Genomic DNA, 27,562 nt, shown 5'->3' on the forward strand with positions numbered 1-27,562 from the left:
CGTATACCAGCAACTGAGTCTGTTGATGTCCTTGTGTTGGTCAAGTCATCCATGCTGGTCTGAGTATTCATACGTCTTGCTTCAAAATGCATGGAAATGAGGGTGACTGGGGTGCCAGACACCTGAAATGAGAATCTGGTTCTAAAACCTAATACTAACTGCCTTGAGGAACTTGGATCTCCAGCAGAGACAGTGACGTGGTTTGCTGTTAAGTTTCTTGGGCAGATGCTGCTTCTGCAGTAAGGAGCATTCACTGCAGCTTGGCTCTGTTTCCCTGCATTATCATCAGGGCAGCTGCACTGCAAAGGCAATGACAAAAAACCTGACAAGGTCTGTAAACTCATTCAGGATGGGAGAGCTTAGTAAGTACAGCTCTGCATTTCACTGCAGAAGGAGTCATGCTTAGGGAGGAGGTGGATTTTAGCCCCAGCCATTGCTGGGGCAATGGACAATGGACACAAGGGCCAGTAAAGGCAATTATACTGGTCATAAGGAAAAAAATTATTCGCTGTGAGAACATCTAAGCTCTTGTACAGGGGTTTAATTTGGCTGTGGAGCTTCCATCCTAAGAGAAACCCAAAACTCACCTGGACAAGGTATGAGCAACCTGATCAGTGTTTGATGGTGACTCTGCTTTGAGTGGGTGGTTGAACTGGAGACTTCAAAAAGGTCCATTCCAGACTGAATTATTCTCTGAATCTGTGTAATCAGTGACTTGTTAAAGCACTCCTGGGGGCTCATCCCTCTACCTGTAAATAGGAATTACAAGAATAAACCCACAGCTATGCTGAAGAGCAGGGTAAGTGACTCACTCAAGTCATGCAGGTAATCGGTGGCAGAGAGGAAATTCTCCAAAAGCTTAGGAAAATGCTCTTCTCTGAGTGGAAAAAGAAGAGCGTTCCAACAGCTTCCAAGCAGCTTTTGGGCTACGTCTGCCTTGGCTAAAAGGTGTTTCCTCTTCTCTATATGTCAGTGGGAACTCGCAGAGCTCTGCACAGAGAGAAGGGGTGGAGCCCAGGCACGGCAGGCTGAACCGAAAGGACATTTGCACTGATTCGGAGCCCCAAACAATATTTGAGACCCCTACAAACGATGCACAAAATCCCAGTGGTGGATGAATGCAGGAAAACTTGCTCCTTCTACTCAAGCAGCTGCCGGCAGATTACACCGCATGGGTGTCATTTTGCATCCAACACACGCGGCCGATGAGCAAGCGGGAGGAGACTTCCTACAGTCCCTCCCAGCAGGACTCTGCCCTTCTCTGCCTCCCGCTGCCTCCTCTCCCTTCTTGGAGCCCTGTTTGACGCCGCGCACGCCTGGGGCTCCTGGATGAGCACGGATCCCTTCGGGGCCAACGGGGCCCCTCGTCCTTCCCAGCGCTCGGTGCCTCTTTCCGAGCCCTACGCTGGACCATGCAGTGCATCCGAAGGCAGCCCAAGCGCAGCGTGTCCCAGGAAAACATCCTGCGGGAGCAAAGCCGTAGAGTGGCCGCGTTGAATGGCATCAGGCTGGGTAAGGGACACGTTGGTCAGACCCTCAGCACTTCCACATGCTGGCAGCCTCTTCGTTTCTGCCTCTTTTCCCTGCGCAGAGGCAGCACTCCACCCTAAAGGCAATTCCAAGGTTATTTTTATACTCTTGAGGGTTTTTTTTTTTTCCCCTTTCTTTTGCCTGTAACCGCCCTCCAGATGTACAAACCGCTTCGAATGAGGCATCAAAGAAAGCGGGACCTCTCTGGCAAAGGGTGGGTTTGAACTTTTCTTGCTGGGCTTTGAGCTGTTGCTGGCGTGAGGATGGCGGTGGCTCCTTTCCTGCCTGATTTTAGGGCTTCTGGGTGGTGTGGTGCCACTGAGAGGTTTGCATTCACCAGATGAAAAGAGACAGGAAACCCAGGGAGTTTCATAACTCCTGTGGCTATGAACTCATTGCTGGTTCCTGCTTTCTGGAGGGACAGCCCACGTTGATACAAGTTCTTGATTTACGTGGCTGCAGAGAACAGGTGGAAATGGAAAACAGCTATTTTCCCACTGGAATTGTTTGAATCTAATCAAGCAGGTGGGGGAGAGAAGCAAGAGGAGGAAACTTGCTTTATAGCAGTCGTGATTAACGTTATCAGATCAGCAGGTTTGAGAGTGAGCAACGCAGCACTGCAGATTGTTGCTGTCACCTGTAAACATCACCCTAACCATCTCCTTAGTGAAGCTGGAGTCAGGCTGCTGCTGTGACAGTTGCTGTGTTGTTGTGTTCTCCACTTGCTTTATAGCTGAGATGCATAATACCAGTGTTAATGTTTCTGATCTCTTGGTATCTACAGCTTCATAGTGCAAGACGTGCTTGCTGCAGTGCTGAGCATGCTTAAGGCTCTCCTAACTTTGTCAGATGCAATTTTCCCTCTAAACTGTATACACTGAATATATTCTGTTTAGAAAGTATGTGATTGATATTGTTTGAGGACTGGGGCCTGATCCTTGAAACACACATTACAATTTTCCGTGGCAAGTGTGTACTTGGTATTTTGCAGGTTCTGAGCAAGATACAGCCCTGCCACATATTTCAGGCATGATTTGGACATTGATTTCAGTGTGGCAATTGTTTTTCTCCTGCCCTACATTGTTATATAATTGCAAACCAATATCCCTGTCCCGCTGCACAGTGTTTTTGGAAGCTTTAAATGACATGTGTATATGACAACTCTGGTTCCTTTCATACAGAAGTTTCCATTGCTGTGAGACAGAGCTCTGCACAGCAAACCTCATCAGCTCCCTGGGGATATTTAGCAGAAATCCCCAGGGATTTTTCGGGCATAAAAACTGAAATGAAGGAAAGCTCTGCTGGGAAAATATAGGGTTTTTTTAATCTTTTCTGGAAAGCAATTCAAATGAACAGCAGAGAATAATGTCCCACTAACACATCAGTGTGCATTTGTGGTCCTGTATCAGCAGATCAGAGGATGCCGGACTCCTCTGACCTAACAAAACATTGTTAACTGCCTCGTAGATAGAAATGAAGAAGCTCAGTGTCTTGCCCAAGGGCATTTAAAGGATCTGTGACAGTGTTTAGGACCAGGCTTAGGAGACAAGGCCCTCCCCCTGGCCCACTTTCCAGGACAGTTTGGCTGTCTGAGATACTGTTTGACAAATACAGAGCCATCCTGAAGCAGTGTATGTGCTCACCCAGTTGACTTGGATTGCTTGGCCAATGGGTTGGCCCTCCTTCCTCTGGGCACCCCACTGGGTGGTTCAATCCAATCTTTGGGTCACTGTTGGCAGAAGTCAACCCAGAGTGACTGCTTTATATCTGAAGGGCCCTGAGAGACTTCCAGCTCCCCACATTGAAGGAATTGCTGTGCTCTTAGGCATTCATCTTGCCCTCTTGTCCTTCCCTGGCCAACCCCAAGAACTTCTTTACTTTGAGGGTGACAGAGCCCTGGAACAGCCTGCCCAGAAAGGTGATAGTCTCCTCTGGAGATACTCAAGACCCACCTGGACACTTTCCTGTGTGATGTACTGTAGAGAACTGCTTTAACAGGGAGTTGGACTGGGGGATTTCTAGAGGTACCTTCCAACCCCTATGACTCTGATTCTGTCACAGAGCCACTTTTTCTCCATCCCCTCCCTGGCTTCTCTCACTTCCTTCTCACTTGCACTCCAGCTTGTGCCTTACCTGTGTGGATGTAGCCTGAAGGAGACAAACCTGCCCTCATCTTCTGCTAGTGGCCATGCAGATTTCCCTGTGTGAGACTGATGCAGCATTTTGCCCAGGTAGCATGACATGTTATACATACTGCATGCAGTGTCTGTGTAACAAAACGTGTCACAATTAAAATGGATTTCTCGTAACATGCTTATGCACTTAAGCACCCAAAGGAATTGGTGGTTTTCCTGCTTTCCTGTTCGTGCTTAACTTAGGATGGCATGTTCTCCTCATGGTGCCACAAGGATGCCTTGCATGGTTGGGATCTGAGGGAGGACAGAGTGAGTCTGGGAGCCAAAACAGAAATTTTGTAGGTGAATACATAGGAGGAACTTTGTTCCCTCTCCAGGAACCATGAAGGCTACCATGGCAATGTTAGCAAAGCCTGTTATAGAATCATTTGAGGTGGGACCTTGAAAGGACATCTAATTCAACTCTCCTGCAGGGAACAGGAACATCTACAGCTCCATCAGATGCTCAAAGCCTGGTCCAGCCTGACCTTAAATGTCTCCAGGGATGGGGCATCCAACATCTCTCTGTGCAACCTGTTTGAGCCTGTGATACCTTCTCTGTTCTTGAAAGACCTACATCTCAGAGAAGAAACCTCAACATTGCTGCTCAGGATACCCAGGCTTTGTGAAGCCTTTGTGGTGTCAGTCCTTCTTGGCAGTCTGGCCTCTTGTAGACCCGTGGGTATGTCTAAACATCAGGAAACCCAAGAGGGGATTAATAAAGCAGGCAGTTAATTACTGAGACAGCTAATTGAATGTAGAGGAGGGAAAGAGGCCACAGCAACCTTTCAGGGATCTCCAACTTCCATAATAGTGCTTTGAATTCTGGATGGCTCGGCTGGGCTCAGCCCCAGACCTGTTCCCTGGTGTTGGCAAACCCAACTGAAGTGGCCTGAGCTGCTCAAAGCTGTGCTGAGCGAACACAGGACACCCTTATATTTGTCACTGTCAGAGCTGTCAGGCTCTTTCCCAGCCTGAAATACACTCTTTAGGACAAGCTGTTCTAACAAACACACAGCACTGCTTTTTGCTGCTATCATTATGACCCACCTTGGTGCTCTGCAGCTCCAGGCACTTAGGTTTCATGGATGAATTATCAGGAACTTGAGTTTGGCAACTTGGGTCTCTTTCTGGGCTTTGTATTTCAAGTAATGCTTGATAGTTTATTTCTTTGCCTTGTTCAAATAGCAGCTATTCAGGGCAGTAGTGTCTTCCAGAGAGGGATCAAAGCCAGTGATATGGAGAAATGCCATACTGCAATGTAAATGTTATTGCATAAATCAGTTTACGTGGATTTCTACATTGTGAGGTCCTGTGTTATATCTATGTAACATTGGGAAATTTCCTGTGATGAGAGTGTTGGGTGGCTGCAAGTGGCCAAATAGTTATTAAGAGAGTCTCATCTGCATTGTCATGATAAGGTTAGCAAAAGTCATGCTGAGTTGGGATGTGCTTGCTCAGTACTACAAAGTAAAAGCCTTTGATGCAATGACAGAGGTGTAATAGGCAAGGTGCCTATTACAGAAAGCCCAGGGTGTGTTCCTCATGCTTCATTCTCCTGCCCACCTCTGCCACTTCACCCACTCTTGATCTCTAATTAGTGGCTAGTTTGAGGCACAGAATCTGCAAGGTATGTTGGTATGTGGAAGTCAGGTATTGCTGAGACCTTCAAAACCTGGCAGAATGGCAAATGTGTGTTTTAAAAGTCTCAGTAGATGACTGCTTCTCCTCTAGATATCAAAGTGCCTTCCTGGATCTAGTTTAAGATTTAACCTTAGCCCAGAGTTAATCTCCGAAGTTCCTGGGACCAGAAGGGGATGCTTTTCAGAGAGGGGAGGGAGGCATTGTGTGTATCCTGTTTCTGTGAAGGAAATTTGTTCAGAATAAAGCTGAAACCTCTTTGAAGGTCACAATACTGCAGTTACAAGTTACACAACTTTCCTTCCTCTGCTTTTACTGCTGTATTGTTCTTTTTATCGTTTTTGCATGCTAAGTATATTGGCTGGGAAGAAGATATTTTATGCTTGTAAACTACCTGAGAACAGGTTGCCCAAGGAGGCTGTGGATGCCCCATCCCTGCAGGCATTCAAGGCCAGGCTGGATGTGGCTCTGGGCAGCCTGGTCTGCTGGTTGGTGACCCTGCACACAGCAGGGGGTTGAAACTAGATGAGCATTGTGGTCCTTTTCAACCCAGGCCATTCTATGATTTTATATTTCTAATTATACTTAAGTCTTCCGACTTAGTCTAAGAAGTCCACAAGGCTACAGTTTCTTTTATGAGCATAGAATGTGACATGGCAGATTTCTGGGTCTCTCTACCCTGCTGTTCTCCCCAGAGCTGGCTGCACTGCAGGTGCTTTGTTTTTGTCTCTCACTATTGTTCTGTGGCAGTGAAGAACCTATTTACATTATTACTGTATGTACAGAGGGTGGACCAGGCTCTGAGCACCCTGATCAAGCTGTAGGCGTCCCTGTTCATTGAACAGGAGTTGTACTAGCTGACCTTTAAAGGTCCCTTCCCACTCAAATGATTCTGTGTCTCTATGACTATTTCTTTTGCTGACTCTTGTGGCATTACCACTACTGTTTCTCTTTAGGCTTGAAAGATGACAAGGACCTGAAGTTCCTCTTGAAAGGCAGCCAGCTGCTAAAAGTGAAGTCAAGCTCTTGGAGGAAAGAGCGGTTTTATAAGCTCCAGGAGGACTGCAAAACCATATGGCAGGAATCAAAGAAGATGCTGAGGTCTCCAGACTCCCAGATCTGTAAGTAAAGTTTCTACCATCACAGGTATAGGGCACTGACTGCCTGGGGCCAACCAGGACCATTATGAACCAGAACCAGGGGTTCTTGGGGTAAACCAGAACCAGGACCATTGCACAGTGAGCATAATGACATGGAACCATGAGACCAGATCCTTCACACATCCTGTATCATACACTGAGTTATGCTGTCTGCTCTGAACACAGCTAAAAAGAATCAGGAATGTCAGGAATGGTCACATTTCCCAAGCTCATGAGCTACTGCTCAAAATTGTCATGGAGTAGAACAACAGGAACCACAGGGGCTGTGCGACATGGCATGATGTAACAATGGAAGTGCAGGCAAGGGGACACTAACAGCAATTGGCACCCAGCTGTCTCATTGCTGTGTGGGATTATCACAATGGGACACTGGGCTATGCTGGGCTCGGCAGCCCTGCCTGGCTTATTTCTTTCCCAAAGTACAAGTTCAGGTTACTCTGGTGTCTCTGTGGTTGTACTCGATTCTCTAATGCCGTAATGCTCAGTGTGAGACATAGCTTGAGCATCCATGGCATGGTATGGTGCACTTTGGCAGTCAGTCTGGACACCTCTTATCTTTGCACAGCCTTTGGGAAAGCATCGTGCAGTACAAGTCAGTATGTCTCACAAAGAAACCACAGATGTGGAGATTCGAGGGCTGTCAAGAGATATCTTTGGGAAGGAAAACTTTTTCCCATCCTTATCTTGGGAAATCAAAATCTGCCCCATTGCAGAAAGCCCAGATATGACAGTCAGTAATGCATGGGCACAGGAAAGCCTATCTGCACCAATGTCACCCAGCTTGGAGCCATAACTGGGACCAGGTCATGATGTCAAAGTAGAATCAAGCGGGGTATCTATCTATTTGTTTTGTTTTCCACCTCATTTGGTATTCTTCTGACATATTGCTCTGTCCCTGATAATCACAGTCTTGTAAAACCAAGAGGTAAATGAATAACACGTAACATATTTTATAGCATCTTGAAATGTGAAATACTGTTTGCACTACTTACACAGTTGTTTTTGTAACAGTCACAACTAACAAATGAAGAGTCTTCCAGATTGTGCCCACGCCCTACAGATGATAATGAGCAGTAAGACAGTAAAGCAAAATATGTTTGGTTTATTACCAAACTCTTCTTAAGTGACCCTGGGTGGTTCATTTAATCTCTTGGTGCAGTCTTCCCCACACATTTCCTTTTTGCTCATGTATCTAGCAATAAAAGGCTTTGGATTAGAAACCGTTCCTTACTGTGTGTCCTGAGCTCAGCTGAACTGCTTAGGTTCATGACAATAACACCCATAATGACAACAATTAATGCAAAGGCCCTAGGGAACATTTGCTAGTAAGGAACGCCTGTGCCATTGAGCTCTGTCCCATATAAAAGCAAAGTCCTTTCTCAGATTATGTCTTGCTACAAAACAAACAAGGGTGTGAATGGAGAAGAATGACGTTGGAACTTTAATTTCTGTGCTCTGAGCCAGCAATTTCCAAATAATAGAGCCTGAGAGCACCTTCAGCAGGAACAGTTCCCAGTCCCATCCGATTCCCTGAAGTGAATGGGTGGGATCCTTGTGCCATGGCTCCAGGGGCATTGAGGCTTGCTTGGAGAGGCTCTGGTTGATCCTATTCTCTCCATTGCTGGGGCAGTGAAAAAGAGAACTGGCCCAACCATGACTTTGTTATATATTGCGTTCCTCTTAGCTGGGTGTTGGGCACAGGTTGGGAGTGTGTCAGTGTGGCTGTGGATTTACACCACTCAAGATATACTTTGCTAACTAGGCACAGCTAGCATTGCCACACTTGGGGCAGTCCCATATGCTCCTGCAGGGGCATGCACTTCTGCTGGCAGTTGTGATGCAAGCTTATGAGAACACTGCAGGGCCACCTCGGAGTGCTTTCAAAAGCACTGTGGATATGCCTGAACCTGGCAGTGATCAGGAGAGATGAGCACTGGACTGATGCTCAGCCCCCAGCCACAACCTCAAGACCATCTGTTTTCCCATTTCTTTCTCTGTTTGTCCTCTGAGACCTTCCATCCCCAAGTGATCAGAGCGACTGCTGTATTTGAACTTGTTTCTTGGGCTGATTTGTGTTTAGTTACAGAGGGGATTATCCCAGCTTCAAGCTATGACCTCTGGCAGGTTCTATTGCTACAGCTGCCTTCACTTTTGGCTTGAGATTTGCAGGTGGTCAAAAGACAGAAGGAGAGTGCAGGATTCTTGATTTGATACTCAAAAGGCAGGGACTGCGAGGCCAGTCTCTCCAGAAGGTCACCCTTCCTTGTTAACAGACAGCAACCTTCCACTCCAGTGCAAAGCCTTTCTAAAACTGATGATAAGCTGCCTTTTTAGGAAGGAAAAAGAATGAGCAAAGTGGAAAATGGGAGATTTGAGCACCAGGTCTAATCTTATCTGCGGCAGAGCTCACAGCAGGAAGATGGAGGCACCTTAGAAGAGCAAAGTCTGGATAGGGTAAGGGTTATACTTTTGTGTTTGGGCAGTTTCCTGTTATTCCTGTTCCTATAATCAAGCAGAAAGGCTATTTGTAAACCATTGTGTGGTGGTGCCTGTAGGAGATAAAACCGGGGTCTCTAGAGTTAGACAGAAAAATCTCAGCTGAATGAATTCAAGAAAAACAGCAACATATCAGGGCTGTTGCAGGCACAGATGTTGCCTGGATGAGATACATGGCGTACAACCATTACCTTCCTCTGTTGTCTTTTATTTTAAACAACTGGAAATTCAGATTGGATGCTGTCTTGATATCTCTGTTACCCACAGGGCTTTCCAGGGAATAGGCTGCCATTCCAGCATGGTTGCTACACAGATAGAACTTATTCCATTTATTCCTTATTATCTATAATTCGTTAATTTTCAGTATGTTCTATTTAGGCACAAGAGAGCTTCTAACAACAGAGTTCAAGTGGCAAAATTAGCAGCTTGGGGGCAATAGAAAAGGTTTGTGCCTGGTGGCTTGTAGATGACTGGTGCAATCAGTTCCAGATCCCTCCTGAGCATCATTACAGTGGGGGGGGAAGGAAGCCAGAGGGGGTAGAGGGGTTTGCATTCAAAGAGCAGCACCCATCAATAACACTGTCTTGTTTAGCTTGGTCAGATATTGGTCTCACCTCCACGTGAGAAGGAACAAAATGTCACGTGCTGCTTTCAGTGAAATCGATTTTTGAAAGTCTTTTCTTAAACCAGCTGAAATCCCTACTGTGAGCTCCCTTAAGCCAGACTCAATCCCTTTAAAAACTCTCTGAACTTGAGGATTTGTAGGGATGGTTGAAAACTTTCCAGTGAAACATCCTGATGAGAGCTTGGTGGAAAAAACAGAGTATTGAAAGGCACAGGGAAAAGGCTGAATGAGTGGGTACGATTCAGGGATATTACAACAGGGCCCAGAAGGGGATGGGGCTTTGCTACCTCCTGCAACCTCTTTCTGTTTGTTGGAGGCTCAGGGAGGTGATGCTTCCCATGACAGCCATGAGTGACCATTGCAGGCTGAGCAGGGGATGACTCACTGGGGGTGCTTTGTGAGTCACGAGCTGTGCAATCAAGAAACAAGTTTATGAGTTTTGGCTCAGATATTTCAATTTCTAGCCAAAATACTATTTAGTGTTGTTGTTTTTTTTGTGGGTTTTTTTTTTTTTTTTTTTTCCCCTGTTTTGGTTAAAAAAAAAATCAGATTGGGAGCGAATTCCCTAGAGGTGTTTAAGGCCAGGTTGGATGGGGCCCTGGGCAGTCTGATCTAGTGCTGCATCTAGTGGCTGGCAGCCCTGCCTTTGGCAGGGGGTTGGAACCTGATGATCCTTCAGGTCCCTTCTGACCCAAGCCATTCTGTGATTCTATGACTCAATTTACAGAGGTGAGCTAAATTCAGTTGCACAGCTGTTTAAATGAAGATTGTAATATTGCGTAAAGGCATAAAATTGATATTTTGATTTGACAATTAATTATTCACAGTATTAAAAATGTACTGAATTTGTTCCAGTTCCCCCCAGTTCCAGTTTTTATATGGTTTAAACACAATACAATTATTAAAATATATTTATAGCCTCCTACCAGTGTTTGTCAGAAAACCTTTCCCTTCATTTTTGAGTTCCTGTGACATTTAGTAACACCCTTAACGCGCCACTTGACGAGCATCCCATGCTGTTCTTGTGGATGGATGAACGATTGCCTCCATTGAATTAATGCCCTCACCTTGCCTTTAGGAGAACAGAAAGGACGTGATATTTCTGAGCTTACTCGTGTCAAGAAGTGAAAAGTTTAAATTGTTCCCGTGGATCTGATAAGTGCCAAAAGCCAATAGAAACTCTCAGCAACCTGCATACACGTAGCAGGCAGCTGGCTGCACCGACAGCTTTCTCCTAGGGTTGGTTGGGTGCATTCTCTACGTCTGCTCATTGCTTCGTGCTCAGACACATATTTGTCCCTGGAAAAATATTTGCTGATGTGAATCTGTTATGCAAGGCATCCATCAGCTGTGAAAACAAAACCGTCTGTCTGTGGGTCTCATTAGTTTTTATCAAAATCATTCAACCCATAAAACAAGTCCCTTCAATTGCAGAACTACCTCTTTTTTTTTTTTTTTTCTAATTTAATTTAATTTTGAATCGGGCCACCACATGAGTTTCTGGGGCAGTTTTCAACATAGGCAGTCTTCTAGCAACTACTGACCTTATTGTCCACAGCATATGTTAAATGCAAAGGCGGAAGCGTTGAAAGCCTCCGATCCAAATTTAGTGGCACTGTAATGGCATGAGAAGTAGGAACTGGTAGCAAAAATAGTTTGCAGGGACCTGCTTGTGATGTCTAGAAGGAATGTAAATACAGATCACTTTATTTACATTGGCACCCCAAGCTGTGTTGGTTATACAGAAAGGCTGGGTTAAGACCTTTTATTAAAAGGTATTTCCAAACAACTTGTAACATCAGTTGTGCACTGTATGCTGTCAGTTGGTGACACAAAACAGCAATAAGAGCAGATCTCAAGTTAAACAATGTGCTCAGCAACTCAGGGAGAGGGGAGAATGGATGAGGAGTCAGTAGTTGAGAGCTTGGGTAATTCAGCATGGGGAGAAGAGTGAGCAATGTGGTCAGGGCTAAGGAGGCACAGAACAGCAGGGCCTGTGCTGAATCCTTATGTGAAGCATCCATCCGTGATAAGGCTACTGGATAACCTTTGGTATTCCCAATCCAGGGAGCTAATTACAAAGGTCCTGATTCTACCACTAGCATCAGTCACCAATGGTGAAGCTAAAAGCGACTACAGTGCTTTTTCTGGGGCAAAACCGGAGGGAGAAGCAGCACACAGTGCCAGTTTACCCCATGTGCTCACTGCAGCCACCCAGCCTGGCAGTGCAGTCCTGGGGTCAGGATCTTTGTATGTTTGCAAGGTGCTGACCAGACCTGGTTGAGCTCTGGCTGGGCTTGGGGCTGGAGGTCTGGTCTCTCTGCAGACAAGCAGTGTTGTGTGCAAATGTGCAGAGAACTGTGAATGGCTCAGTACATTTCTCATCTGACAGAAAACAATGGTGACTTAGTGAGACAATTAGAGTGGGATAGAGTAATTCAGTGTAACTGAATGCCACATTGCAAAGATCACTTGTTAATGAAAGGGAAGTAGGATAAAGAAAGTGAAGGATATAAAGGGCCCCCCCTCTCCTTCTCCCCTTATGACTAACTCAGGGCCAGCTGTTTTGGCAGTGCCTCCAAGTGTCCATGCATTGACCCTCATCTCTTTGTCAGCAAAAGTGCAAGGAAAGAGAAGCAACTTGCTGTTCTTTTCCTTTGCATGCTTAGTAGCTTGCAGGAGATGCAGCTTCAGTTCCTTATCCCTGTTTTCTGAAACTTTTGTCTTCTGTTCTTCCTTTTTCTGTACTGTTTGGGATTACCAAAGTGTCCGTGCTCCCAGCACAGTCTTTCAGAGCAGTGACTGGAGAAGAGATGGACATTGCCTCCGGAGCAGAAACCAGTGGTCAGGGCTCATCTCTCAGACTAATGCTGCAATTATACCTTGCATTGTGCCTTGTCATGCTTGTATGGCTCTTCAGCATTTATATTTTTGGCTACCAAATGGCTCATTGTGCATACGTGTGGCCTTATGCATTCCCAAGGCCTAACATCTCTGGGTGCTGTTTTTAGGGTGATGGGACACAAATGGCCTACCCTGCTGCATGGGTGCAATCCTTGCTCTGAAATGGATTTGAGAGCACCTTATAGAAGATGGTGGGGCCAGCCCAGGTCCTGGTGGGAGGGAGGAGAGGAGCCTTGCATGCAAAGGCCCATGTAGGAGAGAAAATGGCTTCCAGGGTCTGGGAGAACATTTGGGTCAGGTGGAGGTAGAGGTGAGGCTTCATGATACTCAGCTGTGTTGGACCTCACATCTCTGGGAGACAGAGAGGAGGGATTTCACCAGCTTCAGGGAATGCTGGTGTATGTTTGTGTGAGGAGGGAACTGTGGCCATCAGCTGTGGTTCATCACATTGGCACCCACAGCAGCCAGGAAGGCTGACCGGGATGTAACCTGTTGGACTCCATGCTGGGAGGTCAGGAAGGACACTAGTTCCTTGTGTTGAGTCACAAGTTTTGGGATTCACACAAACCACCTTTTCAGCAGACATAAACGTTCAGGAGAAGCAGATGCAGACTTTCCAAATTCTCTTCTTTTGGTGGTTACATCCCCACTGTGGAGTGTTGTTGGAAAGGATGGGGAGGTCACAGAAAGATGCATTTGATGGGTGTTTGCTGTAAGTGCTCCTCTCCTGAAACACACTTATCTGTCCCCCAAGTTATTTCTGATTTCTCCTTGGTTTGGAACTGCTTAATATAGTATGCTCACGGCCCAGGAGCAGCTGATAATGCATTCATGTGGGCTAAGATTTTCCAGAAAAGAGATAACATTTGCAGATGGCTTGGGCTGACTCCTTTGGTTTTGGCTTTTATATTGATAGACAAAAGCAGTACACAAGCCCAAACTGTGGAAAGCTTTAAAAAGTGTCCTCCCTGCTTTTTTTTTAACAGTTCCTGCATTGGTAGCTTCTCTTGGCTCTTGTGTGACTACAGTAGGCACTCATGTTGTTCTTCAGGCTTCCTTGTACCTTTCCTGAATGAAAGAGCTTCATGTTCTTCATCATCCTCTCCCCAGTAATATACCCCATGGAGATTAAGGCAGCCCTTCCAACTACAGGTTTTCAATCTCTTTTCCCTCCCACACAGCTCTCTTTTTTTTTTTTCCAGTAGATTCGCTTTGCCAGATAAAGGTTTCCAAAGAATACATTCTAAATTTCCAATATTTAACATCAGATTTTCTAGTCTTGGAAACACTAAATCATTGCCAACCCAAAGTTTAGGGATTGATTGCACTAGCAGACTAGCCAGTCTGAAGGGACAATAACTTTTATGAGCCAAGCAGTGGTGAGCAGTTGGCAGGTGATGAGGAACAACAGGATGATCCTTCCACTTGCACTGCCTTAACCAAGAGAGACCAGAAGTGGAGGAGGATCACCTACTTATGGACTGTCTGCATGGTACACATCTGCATTTGAGATGCTCAGTCTGAGCTTCTTTTTTGATCTAGGATCCACTGTAGCCACGGATTAAAGCTTTGATTTATCTCACCCTAAAAAGTTTGCTTCTAGATAGGACAAAACATTTGTGTTTTGGTTTTTTTTCCCCCATTAGTGGAAAGGTGCCTAAGCTTTAGATACATTTTGACTGAATCCCACTGAACATGATAGCATCCCTTACATAAAGGTGTAAGACGTACTGTGCTACCTAAGGTACACTTCCTGTCATTTGCCTGATGATTCCTGTCATTCTCCTGTTAATGAGCAAATTCAGCAGCAAGGCTCTCCACTAGCAGCCCAGCTGTAAGAGAATTGCAGTGCTCTTCTTCTGAAGATAATTTTAGCACTCAAAAACCATAAGCTTTCACTCAACAGTAAGTTGGCTAGATAATGTAATTCCACAGCAGCCCATCCCATCCCCTCCCATCTCATCCCAACACAACCCAACCTAACTCTCTCCTGCCCTCCCCTCTGTCTGATCCACTGTTGTGTTGGCCTTTACCAAGTGATAATAATAGACCACACAAAGATAATTGCTTATCATCAGAAAGGAACATTGCCAGTTCTAGGAGGGGTCTCATGGCATGTTCTGGCATGGAAACCAAGTCAGCGAAGTGTTATGGAAGTCGTTGGACCACCCCAATACATGGTTGGAATTTAAAGCAAATGTCAAGTGTTGGTTTTGGACAGTCACGAATTTTTGAAGATTATAAATGGGTTTGTAAGTCTATGATGTTTTTCTTACCTCATCAGCTGAGTATTGCCATTTCTCCCTGAGGAAAAAAGAATTTCAAATTCTAATGAGCATCCGATCAATTTTGTGTGGCCCCAGGGCAGACATGCTATAACTGCACAGGATGGACACTGAGTTGTTTATTTCTGCAATGTTGACTTTGAGTGAACTGAGCACTGTGCCAGTGAAATGGCACCAATTTAAATGAAGGATCAGGTAAAAGGGATTTGGGGGTGTAAGCTGCTTTTTTTTCAGCTGAGTAGTGGCAATATTTTACATTCTCATACTACTTATCAACAAAGCTCCTCAAAGACAAGCACGAACAAAATCAATCTCATACCTACATGACAAAGGAAATAGATTTTACCCATAGTTTACAATTTGAGGTAGGAATAATTTTAAACCAACTTCTTTCAAATTCATTGAGAAGAGCAGTGTAGGCTTGTCTCAGTTACTTCCTTTTGCTTTGCAGTGTGTCTTGAAGGCCCTGTGTGTGCACATGGCAAACCTGGTGTGGCTTCAGGGCTCATTTGCACTAAGTGATGGTCAGAGATGGGAATGGGGAGGAATGGGTTTGAAAGCCATATTTTACTTTCTTACAGCAAATAGGATCAAATTGACCTTTGGCAGAGGTGTGGGTAGAGCATGGTTGACAGCAAACTGCCCTAAGTCTTTTGTCTTTTCTTCCCCAGTTTAGACTAGTGTGGCTGAGAAGAGTATATAGGATTTTAGGTGTTACCTTCTTATTTTTTGCAAATTGAAGAATGACCATTTCAGTCCATGCCCTGCTTTTACTGAAGTCACTACTCATTTTCCTGTGGACCTTTAGAATTCTTTGTTTCCAGTTCTGGGAGGAGAAGAGCTGAAGGTTATTTGATTGATGGAGTGAGATCATGTTGGTCATGATCCTAGGGTCTTTAGAGGCAAAGATCAAGTCAGGGATGCTTCAAGGACCGGACCCAAAGTCTTGACAGTGAGTGGTGCCTCATAAACATGATATCACAGTATGGCACCCCTGCAAATTCTGCTTCTTTGTTAAATACAGAACATGTGAAAAAAACAAAGAGTTTTGACTTGTTTTTATGTTTCTTGCACATTTTGCTGCTTTTGATCTGAGGTTTCTTTAGCATTGAATTTGTGGAAGCTGGAAAAAATAAAGAGAATCCTCCAGCTGCGGGAGGGAGAGGTTGCAGAAAAAGGAAAAAGAGTAATTTCTTAAAATCCATCACTAGGCAGAGATAAGGGTGAGTGAACCCCTGCCGACAGCAAGCTCTGTTTTCTTTCCACAGTCTCTATTGAAGATATTCGGGATGTGAGGTCAGGCCATAAAACAGAAGGTATGGAAAAATACGCCAAGGATGTACCAGAGTATCGCTGCTTTTCCATCATTTTCAAAGACCAGCGGAAAAACCTGGACCTCATTGCAAGTTCAGAGGATGATGCCAACCACTGGGTCTGCGGCCTTGGGAAAATCATAGCCCACAGCAACTCCATGAACCAGAAAGAGAAACTCCAACAGTATCCTTTGCATTATAAAGCGATTAATTGCACACAAAGATGCACTTGTCTTTCTCTGTGGGTGGAGTTAGTCGTATAACCCCCTTTTTTACTACTGGCCCCGGGCACTGAGTTATCTCTCATGATTTTACTGATTTTGTACCTGGGCAAACTCCTTGGTTTCCAGTGCTTTTCTTTTTCTTTTTTTTTTCTTTTCTGTGTAATCTTGCATGTGATACATGCAAGAGTGGATTCAGGCTTCACAGAGCTCCTTAAGCAAAGAATTGCTCCTTTCAGGGTGCTCCAGATAAAACAACCATTATTTTTTGTGTTCTTCAGGGGTCTGTTTCACTTGCACTGCAGTTAACTCCAGGACAGGCACTTTTTGGCAAGGCATGAAAGGCCCATACTGTTTATCATGTTTCGCAGTAATATAAGGCGAGAGAACTGATTCTCCTCTTCTGTCTGCCAAGTTTACTCCAGGGTTGCTCCACTGACTTGAGTGAAATTACTCCTTGTTTGCCTCAGCATGGGAGGAAGTTCTGCCTTGAAAGGGACTGCAGTTGCTCTAGGGACAGTGCAAGACAAGGAAGGGAAAGGAAAGGGAAGGAAAAGGAAGGGAAGGGGAAAGAAGGGAAGGAAAGGAAAAGGAAGGGGAAAGAAAGGAAAGGGGTCAGTTGTATGAGGAGAGTGAGTTAGTTATGGAATGAAATCCTGGCTTTGCTCAGTTCACAGGGAATTTTCCCCAGGGCTGAATTTCACTCAGTAAATTAATTGCATCCATATGAAAACAGTCTATCTGTGGGTGTAGTTTTAGCTGGGTTTTCTGCAGTTCCTGTGTATCCGAGGCCCTGACTGTAACATATGAACCTGCTGGCTGATTTCACCCTGATTTGACAGAGCAGTGGTGGTTGTGAAACATTAAGCTGCCTGAAGCTTCACAAAAACAGGCATCCAGCTATCAGAGAGGAAAACAGATAGCACTTGGCAGTGAGGGAAGGCTGTGTGAGCTTCATGCCTGGTTTGACATCAAAGAATCCGTGCAGAGGAGGGGTGATGTGAAGTTGTCAGCAGGGGAAAATCACAAAGCTGGAGCCTGAGCCTGAGCAGGCACCAGGGGGCCTTTCCCTCAGCCAAGGCTTCCTCTGTGTAGGTTCCCTGCTGGGTAATAATATACTGATGATGAGGGAAATGGCACATAAATGCTGAGCTTTCATCAGGCTTTACTCTTCTGTGGATTCTCTGAAGTATGAAGTTGTGGCACTGAGGGTTTATTGGTATGGTAGGGATGGGTTGTTGGTTAGGTTTGATGACCTCTGTGGTCTATTCCAACCTTAGTGATTCTGTGATTCTGAGTCTAATAAACACCTGCACCACCAGAGTGCAGCTCATTTGAAGGAGTCAGATTCCACTAATTCTGATGATGGTGTTCATGGTGGCAGGGGCAATTCCCAGGCAAGTTGAAATCTTGAAGCTTCGGTGCTGTTGGAAATGTTATACTCTGTTGGTTTTCCTTCTGAATGTGAAAGATGCTTCCGCTCCATGGTATATGGGGAAAATCTGGGCCACAGAAACCTGCCCCTGGAACTTGTCAGTAGGCTGTATTGCTGAAAAACTTCCCTGTAAGAAGAAATCAGATTGCTAAGGTGTGAGGGGGAAATAACAATAGCATTTGCAAGGGAAGAAAGCTGTAAATTTCCAGCGTGGAAAAGTACCTCTCTGACTCTGGAAAGCAGAATTGGAGCTAAATGGGGTTGGTAGGCAAGCCGTATTTCTGGAAGAGTAATTACTGTGTGGTCCTGGCTTCCAATCTGGGATTGTCTCAGGTCGTTTAACGTAACCTGGAATTACAGAACAGCATGATTTCTCATTTGAAATTTGATGATGTTTAATTAAAGCCTGAGATTTTAAATTTAGCCCATCTTCACTGGGTTTGCTTGGCAGCGTGGGTTTATTCACATCTTCCTTAAACCTCAGAACTGTTCTCTGCATCTGTGAGCACAGAAGGGGAAGAGGCAGTGGAGGAGAAGTGTTGCATCCCCTGCCTGTCCCCCATCCATCGCTGGAGAACTGCTGTGCAGTGGATCTTTTCCACCCTTAGAAACCTTGCAAAGCAGATAAGGAATGAGTGAGATTTTGAAAACGAGTATTGAAAGCAAAGACTGTGATTGCTGCAGGTGGGGTTTGTTTGGCTTCCTATATAATAGAGGTGCCTGTGGTAGCATGGGGCTGGAATTTGTGTGTTATGTGTCCTTTAAAGTCCTATACACCTATAAGATAAAAATTCTGTGTGCTTGAAGAGTATTTCTGATGTTCTTGTACAGTAGTGTTTTAGTAAGCCTCAGCTTCAACCCTCAACAAGTTGGCATAGGTTTTTTAGCAAATACTGCAGGTATGTGTGCAGGGATGACTTTAGACCAGAAAACACAGGGAACTTTTCATTTGAGTGGTGTGGCACAGTCTGCTTCATTTCTGGGATTTGTATATGAGCTTTTCTTCTGGTTAGGAATAGCTTACCAGAAGTTCTGCAGCATTTCTTTTCAAGCACATTCTTGGGATATCTGCCAAATCGTTTCAGTCATTCTTCTTTGGTTTCTCATACAAAGCTGGTAGTCCTGAAGCTGGCAGATCCTTTAAAAACAAGAAACAGGCTCTCTCTGGAGGTACACCAGAATGGAAACACTTCTTCCTTGTTCCCCCATGCCCAAATAGACGAGGTGAGGTGAAAGGAAGACCCACAACCAGGGCTGCAAAATGGTGTTTGTATCAGACAAGAAGAATTTCAGTTTCCTCTTGACTCCTTAGAGTTGTGCATTCCTGCTATCTGTTATTTTAGGAAGTCTGTGAAGGGCAGCTGGAGTACACGGGTTGGGTGGGAATGGCTGACCTTGCTGTTGGCACCATGTTGACATATGCTAAGCTGGTGGGGTGGATGGTGTTGTGCTCTCAGCAGAACATCCCAGGAGGAGCTCACGTAGGAGCTTCATGATTCAAACTTGGTTTTCTGGGGAACTGCTCCAAGCCAGAGCCTCATTCAGCACCCTGGAATATCATTGGGAGTTAGAGGAAATGTAACCTCTATTTTCATTTCCATGTGTACAAAAGAGGAATATTAATATTACCAGGCTAAAAGAGATGCAATGTGAGGTCATTGTTTAGCACATGCCAAGATTTTTAAAGACAAAAAGCAGCTTTCCAAGAGACTGACAGAACTACCAAACACTTTACACATATTTCCAAGTGTTTGGAAATGTTTGAATGCAGTGGTAGCTGTTGGTGAGTACCCTCTTTCAGAGTTATGTCTACAGCCCCTATAGGCTGTCACTCGTCGCCTCGTTTTGGAGGTGATTTTGAAAGACCCAGATCAAATGTTATGGCACTGTGTGCCCTCGCTGGTGTTTGCTACTTCTGAGGTTTATTTTGCTAAAATCCATATTTATATCTTTTCTGGATTGAGTTTGGAGCAGTGCTTCCTATGCAAGTCATGAAAGGTTGCGCTTATGGCAGTCTGTTATTTCAGTAATTTTTATATGGAAAAATAGGATATTTCTCTGGATGGCCTTTGTTATTTGATAGTTAGAGCAAGTTAGAGAGGTACAGTTGGCTTGATGCAAAAAGTTATCATTTTTTAATTATTTTTTTTTGTTTGTTTGCTTGTTTAAAACTCCAAGTTATCTCAACCACCTGACATTTTCCCAGGGGACTTAAAAGACCGTGGCAGACCCAGTTCAAATTAACTGGTGTAAAGCTGATTTTTATAGTAATTGCTCCAGATCCATGGATATACTGCAGTGAATAAATACGGAGCTCTTAGGAACTATTATCACAGCCACAGTACAATTCAGAAATAGACACTGTGTTTTACAAGGGAAAGCCAAGACCTGTAAGGATCGGATTGGTTTTATTCACAACACATTTCTTCAGACATTTAGGTAGAAAATGAATACCTGAATAAATATAGAGGACTATTCATGTTTATTTCAGAGAATCCCTGTTAAGTGTTCAGCGTGATGCACTATCAAATTCTTAATGATCAGTTGCCCATACTTGGGAGATCTTTTCATTCTCCTTTCTCCCATCTGGAGGATGCACTTTCTGCCACAAAAGAGAAATCAGACTGTTTTGTGATACGGCTGTGTCCAGAAACTCCTGCGGGTTAAATAGAACTGATCTGGCCTTGGCCAGATGGTGACAAGCTTTTCCTGGGCCATGATTGCTTGTACTACAGAGCATTTTGCTTCTGCCAAAGCATCGCTTTGCCCTTTCAGAGCAGAAGGTGAGATGATGCAAGCTGTTCAGTGGGAGCATGCTGATTTACAGCAGCAGGGAGAAGTGGTTCAGAATCTTTACAAGAGATTTATGTCTGCCTACCCATGTGCTGTGTAGAGGGGTGGTATTTAGACCTCGCTGACCTGGAGAGGTTTCCTTACATCATCCTGCAGTTGGATTCACACCTGCTTGCGGAAAGCTGATAAGAACAAAGACAACAAGATGAGCTTTAAAGAGCTCAAGAACTTCCTGAAAGAAGTGAACATTGAAGTGGATGACTATCATGCCAAGCAGATTTTCCAGGTAACAACAGCAAACAGATAAGCAGTGGCTGTTGGCTGAGGTCAAGGTCTTCCACTGCTTTCAGCATTGGGTGGAGATCTAAGTCAAGTGAACTTCTAGTATCTTTTCTTGTACCAAGAAAGTACTCTTGGCTTTTAGTGCTCAGCAGTTCCCACCAACAGCTGAGTTAGGATAGCACAGTGCTTCTGATGAAGCTCTGTTAAGGTGTTCTTTCTTTACTATTGAGACACAGTTTTACCTGGCCTCAGAAAAGAGAGAACACAGACATGGATAATGTGAGAAAAAGGAAAAGCCAAAGTGCAAGTGCACTGTGAGTCTCAGGAATTTTAGGAGTTCTGCCTGCTGTAACCACGTGTCAATGCCAAAGCCACCTAAATCAGTTTGGTGAGATCACAAACTCTTTATCATCTCAGAGAAGGTGGGTTCCCAGTGACCTCTGTAAACAATGATAAAGTGTGAATTGAGAATGATAAACAAAGTGATGAAAGATATGTAACATTACACCTTTACCTGAACCAGTGTGGTTGCTCTGATAGGCCAAGACGTGTTCAATCCACTTGGATGTGCAGTTCTCATTTCTCTAGATCCAGCTTCCTGGCTCAGCCTATCAGAAGATAGGGATGAAAATTTCTCTGCTGTTCTTAGTGTCTCTAAACAAGCCTTCCTCCCGAGATGAGAAAAAAAACACCTGGATAAATTCCAAACTTCCGTCTTATCTGAAGCAGGATTTGAATTAATGGTGGACAGTTTCAGAAATGTTTTTTTCTGATTAGTGGTAAACATGTGGGTGGTTGCAGGTACAGGCTGTGTTCCTCCTTACACTCCTTCCTGTAAGCAGCACCAGAGGTTGGCAAGGTCTCACTAGGACCTTTCCCCAAAGGAGGAACAAGTTTCCTAATCCTTGGTTTATGGAGCTGATCTAGTGGCTGGCAACCTTGCCCATGACAGGGAGTTGGAGCTTGCTGATCTTTAAGGCCTTTTCCAACCTAAGCCATTCTATGATTCTATGATATGGAAGAAGGTTCTCAGCAGATCTTGAAGAATTTCAACTTGCAAAATCGCCAAGATATACAGCCTAACGTGGCTGGCATATTCTATGGTTTGTTCTCTACTTGGGAGGACCATGGAAGAATAGCAAAAAATCTGGAATTTCTCTTGTTAATTTAGATATCTCCCGCTGCAGGCACCTACACTGGAAGTAGTCACCAGCACTTAATATTCCCTTTGCAATTGGTGTTCATCAATCCAATTTTGTAGACCAGGGTGTAATTCACCTCATCCTAAAGGTGACACCTCATACACATCTTCAGACATCAAAGGTCTGAATCAGACGTGGCAGCATTTAGAAGGGAGCAGCACCATTGGAAATTTACCAAAGTTCAATCCTCTTTTTGCTTGAGGACTCCAAGCAATAACTAAGCCCTCATTCATCCTATCTAAACGTGGGCAGCTAGTCAGAAGTACACTTATTAGACCTGTAATTGTTCTAAGCTTCCTGTATAGCCAGGGGAAAGAGGAGATGTTAATTAACCCTCTAAATTAACCTCCAAAAGGTTAATTCAGATCTCTTGTGTGGTGAATTGCCTTTAAGGAGAGTCTGTCTCACTCTATTTGATCACCGAATCCTTAAGCAATTATGTTTTCATTTTACATATCCCTTAAATTTAGATGGACCATAAGATGTTACAGCATATTAAAACGGTGATCTTTTCTGTCTTAGTGAGTTTTGCTTCATTTAGTCATGGGAAGGAAGGGCAACCAAGAGATTTAAGGGAGAGCTAAGGGCATGTTCTTACATTATTCTTGCTTTTTGCCACATGACTCTGTGTCGACATCTAGATTTTAGACACATCTAAGTGAGACATATGTTATGCAGCCAGAAACTGTGCAGAGCTCCTGTAATTGCTCACTTCATTCCAGTGCATCTGAAAGCTTCTGACTCTTGGTGGCAAACTAAAGTTCATTCAGGAATCATTTTTCATGATCCATACAAATGAGCTGGATCACAGCTTTTTGAATTGAAAATCTGATTTGGAGCTCTTGTAGCCCAAGCAGAAGGAGCCCAGTTTTACGCTGTGTATCTGATCCATCCTAGAATATGACTGTGATGCCAGTGCTCTTGTACTTTGTTCATTACAGCCTTTACTGGCAACTAATGAACAAACTTACTGAGGTGCATTAGCTATAATGACTTCCTAGGAGTCACATCATCATTTTCTACGTTGTGTCTTAAAGAACATCTATCATTTATTGCATCCCTGCAGTCTTCATTAGTTTCCTTCCTTATACACCTTTTTTCAGCTGCTAAATATCATGCTCAACTTAGAGATCTGCCAAAGCCACAGTGCAGGATCGTACAGACATGGAAGGCAGCAAGGAAAAGATGGTTCCAGAACAGCTCAAACTCATTTTCAAAGTGTCTGTAGTATTGAACATTTCATGGATTGTTCGATCCCTGAGATGAGCCCATAGCTTTTAACCAACAGATTCTGAAATCAGAACAAGTTGAACTTTTTCCTCTTGATTCAGTTTGTGAAACGCAACATGTCATGATCATTGTGTCTCGTTTTATATGTGTGCCATAAACTGGTAGTGAAAGACTCTGGAGGAGGTACTGCATGAGGACAAACAGTCTGTTATTATCATCTTGCTTGGACAACTGCCAAAGCCACTATGGCCATCGCTGGGATCATTGGAAGGGTTAGGCTGAGATTAGCGTGGTGACTAGCTAGACTGAGATGTGCATTTTGCTCATAAAACCCGGGTCAATAGCTCTATCTCTATAAGAGATCAAAGATAAAAAGCAATTAAATTGCTCTGGTTTGACGAGTTGCTGTATTTCAGCTACATCCTGGTATCTGGTAGCAAGTTGTTCATTTCAAGGGTGAAACGAAATGCACAGCAACCTCTTCTGTGTGGTCTGGAGCGCATGCTGTGTGTCCAGTTCAGAACTGAAGGAGAGAAAACTTTAGGCCAACAACCAAATAAGGCAACCACGTCCTGCGGGCACTTCATATCCTGTTGGAGATTTGTCATCTATGGCAAAAGTTTGATTTCTTAGATGTAACTGAAATGTAAGATGTGAGTGGGCTGTCTTACCAGTGCTGGGGGTCTGTTTGCTTGCTGCAGACATTGGGAGAGAGGGAATCATCGTAATTACAAGGCATTAACTGGATGTGGTTTGACTGCTGCAATTTACGACAAGAACACTTTGAAGTAATGTAACATTCCCTGCCATGATTCCCCTGAGATTGGCTCCTGCTTTCCATTACAGCTTGTTTTGCTCAGTCGTATTTACTGCAGAGGTTTACAAACCAGAGATAACAAAAATAATAGTTACTCACCTCTCTATAAGGAATTCTGCTAGGAACAAACAACAAAATTCCTATCAGAATTTGACACAGGAAAAAGAAAATTCTGATGAAAAATTGAACTTGGGAATATTTATTGCTGGAAAAGGTATTGTCCTGTGTGGAGGTGCTAGCTTGCACATCTTAAACTGCTGGTCAGCCAAGTTCTTGGCTGTGGTGCCCTGTTAGAGCTGTGTTTGAGTAGAGAAGTTAAAACCACTGTGAAGCATGGAGGCATGAAGAATTTGTATTGCATCCTTGAGAAGCTGATACCTGATTTACAATTTTGTGGGGATTTTGCAACTTGTTTTTTGGAGAAGAAGGGGAAATTTCCACAGGTAGAAGATCATTTATTTTTTTTTCCATACCTAAACAAGCACATGTTTAGAGGGATTTTTTTTTAAGTCAGTTTTGATATTGTCATTGCAAGCAGTCCTGCTAACTGGCCTTGATTGCCTCTTGAGGTTCGGACCACTAGGATCAAGGGAAAGGTCTTTCCACTTTACCTACAAAGATTTTACATCAGATGCTTCAGTAGTTTTTGTACAGTGCTTGAGATCAAGAAGTTTATTTCTCTTGCCCCTTGATTTTTGCTGGGATTGTAAGGAGCCTTTCTTTTAATGCATGGTTCGCATAGCATGTACTGCAGTGGAGCTCAGGGCTATTCCTGGTGCTCTTCAACATAGTGATAATATGAACAAATAATGCTAATAATTGTAACCATTATGTGACTAGTGGCCTTATTAATGAGAACCATTCACTGTGCTTCTCATTCACTGGCCAGTAACTGTTTCCAATTATTTTGTGTTCTGCGTTGTGTAGCCCTGGTGCAGATTACGGCTGGCATATGCCAGAAGGAAAGAAGGTTTTCACTCCTTCTCCCCTCTACGTTTACAGCACTGTGACAAGTCCAAAACAGAGGCTCTGGAGGATGATGAGATAGAGGTATTTTACAAGATACTGACAGAGAGAAAGGAAATAGACTCAGTCTTCCAAAAGTACTCTGATGCAGATGGGCTCATGTCCTGCCAGAACCTGGTGAGGTTCCTCCATGACATTCAGAAAGAAGATGATCCTGTTGTTGCTGCTCCTCCCTTAATTCAGAAATATGAGCCCAGTGAACGAGGTAAGCTGTAAACCCTTCTTGGTTTGGGTTAAAATCTTACTATCTTGATGAACTCTGAATTGCTTTGCTATTGCTTGCTTCTACAGCCCTGTTGTATTGTTTCATCTTTGAAACCATTTCTAAAACAGCAATCTTTTAGGGGAACACCAGCAGCTAGAGAAAAGGAGGGGAAATGAGAACCTGGGAAATATTTACATTCATATTTGGCTTAGGTACTATGAGCAGCCAGAATAGGGGTTGACCTAGAGTTAGTTAGGAAGCAGTGGCATTCCTGTGGGAAAAGCTCTGATGGCTTATTCAGATATCACATCTGTCATCACATAGCTTGCAATGTGGCAATGTTTCTGTTCTTCAAAACAGAGAAAGAGATAAATGTTTTTATACATGGGCACATGAAAACCCACAAGGTGAGATCTCTGAGTAGATAGGCAAGAAGGTGAGAGCTGTTTAGGAAAGCAATCACAATAACTGTCATTCTGCTCAGAAATTCAGAAATCACAGACTTGGGCATTTTGGAGGACATGTTCAAGAAACTGGTGCAAGATCATATGCTCTCTGCACTGTCCTGGTAGACCTTCAGGAGAGGGATAATGCTTTGCAGATGTTGGATTTGAGGGCTGGATTGAAATCTAGCTCAGTCCCTCAAGATAGGGAGACATCAATTATCGTCTGACAATTTCTGTGTTGGTATGAAAGAGACTTGAAGTGCTTAAATGGAGATTTTTGTACTGTAGATCTCTAGAAGCAGGTGAGGTAAGTGTTGTGTTCAGCACTTTTTAGGTCTTACCAAGGATAGTAAATGCCAAAAGTGTTCTGCTTGTGAAGGGGTTTCTGAAATACTTTCAGACAGACGAAGCTATCACTGTCATCTGAACAGCGTAAATCTCTCTACTATTAGCTGAGTGCCTAGGGAACATGTTCTACCTTTGAGACCATCAGGGATCAGCAGGCACCATGGTGAAGATGACAGCACAGCCTGGCTGCGTCAAATTTTAAGCATGGGGTTTCTGTCTATTCATCTGGCAGCCAAGAAGCGTAACGCCATGACCAAAGATGGTTTCCTGATGTACTTGCTGTCTGATGATGGGAATATATTCAACACCTCCCACCGTAAAGTTTACCAGGACATGACTCAACCTCTCAGTCACTACTTTGTATCATCCTCACACAATACCTACCTAATGGATGACCAGCTTACAGGCCCTAGCAGCACAGAAGCCTACATCAGGTAATGTACGTGTGTGTGTATGTTTATGTGTGAATGTGTTTAAGTACCTGTGAGATGTTGGTTTGTTTTTGTTTTATAGAAGATGTAAGGAGCTTAAGTCATCTTATAAGACCTCTATACTGCCAGATACAAGAGAGCCAAGAGGCAACCTCTCATCCTCAGACTAGGAAACAGCAACTAAAATAAAATAGCGACTATCTCAAGTCCCAGGCTTAAGGGAGCAGAGAGTGAAACCTGGTACAAGTTACTGAAAGTAGCTATTTGAATTCCTCTTACAGTATCTTAAAATTATGGAATTACTTTTGTCTTAAAAAAAAAAAAAATAAAAAAAATCCATGATTCTTGCTGCAGTGATTTAAAGGACTTGTGTTATCTGAAATGTATTGGGAGTTGCATAAAAGAGGCAAGATCACCTCCAAGAAAGTTGTCATAAGGAACTTTGATTTGAAAGTAAATGAAAATAGAAGTATGGATATGTGGAAGGAGTTTCAAATGGGAATTCAGTCTGTAGACTCAGTTTGGGAAACTGGCCCTCAGCAGTCTCCCCAGATGTAATTAAGTTCCCCCACCTCCCACCCTGACAGCTTGGAGGATTCGTCCCTCAGATCTTATCAGATCTTATCAGATCTAGGTGAAGAACGCACGTCATCCAGGCTTCATGATCTGGCTTCTGTAGCTGACTTTCTTTCTTCCAGTACATTTCTTCTCTTCACCATCTTTGGGAAAAGTCTTGGGACACAAATATGAATGTCCTTTCTCACCTAACACTTACTGTGTCTCCTTCTTAAGAGGCTTTCAATGACCTCTTTTCTCAGATCCCACCGTGCCTTCCTTGTTCAGCCTTCAGCTCTCTGTTGCCCCTGGGCCCTCCTGATCCCATCCTTTCTCCATCTGCTTTCCTGTTTTTCCAAGCTCTCCTTTCTACCTTGATCCCTGAACTACCCATCAACCTTCCCAGGCAATACCTGTGACTGATCCACTTTCTGCCTTGAACC

The 27,562-nt window shown here is 44.0% G+C and overlaps 1 protein-coding gene and 1 long non-coding RNA gene across 4 annotated transcripts in view; one reads left to right on the top strand and one right to left on the bottom strand.

Annotated features, from left to right (window-relative positions):
- PLCD1 (phospholipase C delta 1) overlaps positions 1–27,562 on the top strand; it is a 49,628-nt gene that overhangs the window by 7,744 nt on the left and 14,322 nt on the right. The window contains exons 1-6 of one of the 3 annotated variants that reach the window (XM_031607776.2): positions 1,124–1,512; positions 6,302–6,466; positions 16,084–16,312; positions 20,734–20,863; positions 25,111–25,339; positions 26,366–26,567. In XM_031607776.2, the coding sequence (XP_031463636.2) occupies positions 1,413–1,512; positions 6,302–6,466; positions 16,084–16,312; positions 20,734–20,863; positions 25,111–25,339; positions 26,366–26,567 (1,055 nt within the window). In that variant the 5' untranslated portion in view covers positions 1,124–1,412. Of the gene's footprint in view, positions 1–1,123; positions 1,513–6,301; positions 6,467–14,532; positions 14,783–16,083; positions 16,313–20,733; positions 20,864–25,110; positions 25,340–26,365; positions 26,568–27,562 lie in introns of those variants that run through there. The other 2 variants (XM_031607777.2, XM_090143216.1) reach the window with 2 other exon arrangements.
- On the bottom strand, positions 19,298–21,699 carry LOC116238216 (uncharacterized). Its single transcript, XR_016467923.1, has 3 exons — positions 21,374–21,699; positions 20,663–20,759; positions 19,298–20,386 (listed from the first exon to the last, which is right to left on the bottom strand). It is a non-coding gene; the product is annotated as an uncharacterized LOC116238216 (long non-coding RNA).

The sequence above is a fragment of the Phasianus colchicus genome, chromosome 6, assembly GCF_987193195.1.
Source record: "Phasianus colchicus chromosome 6, bPhaCol1.hap1.1, whole genome shotgun sequence".
Classification (NCBI taxonomy): Eukaryota; Metazoa; Chordata; class Aves; order Galliformes; family Phasianidae; genus Phasianus; species Phasianus colchicus.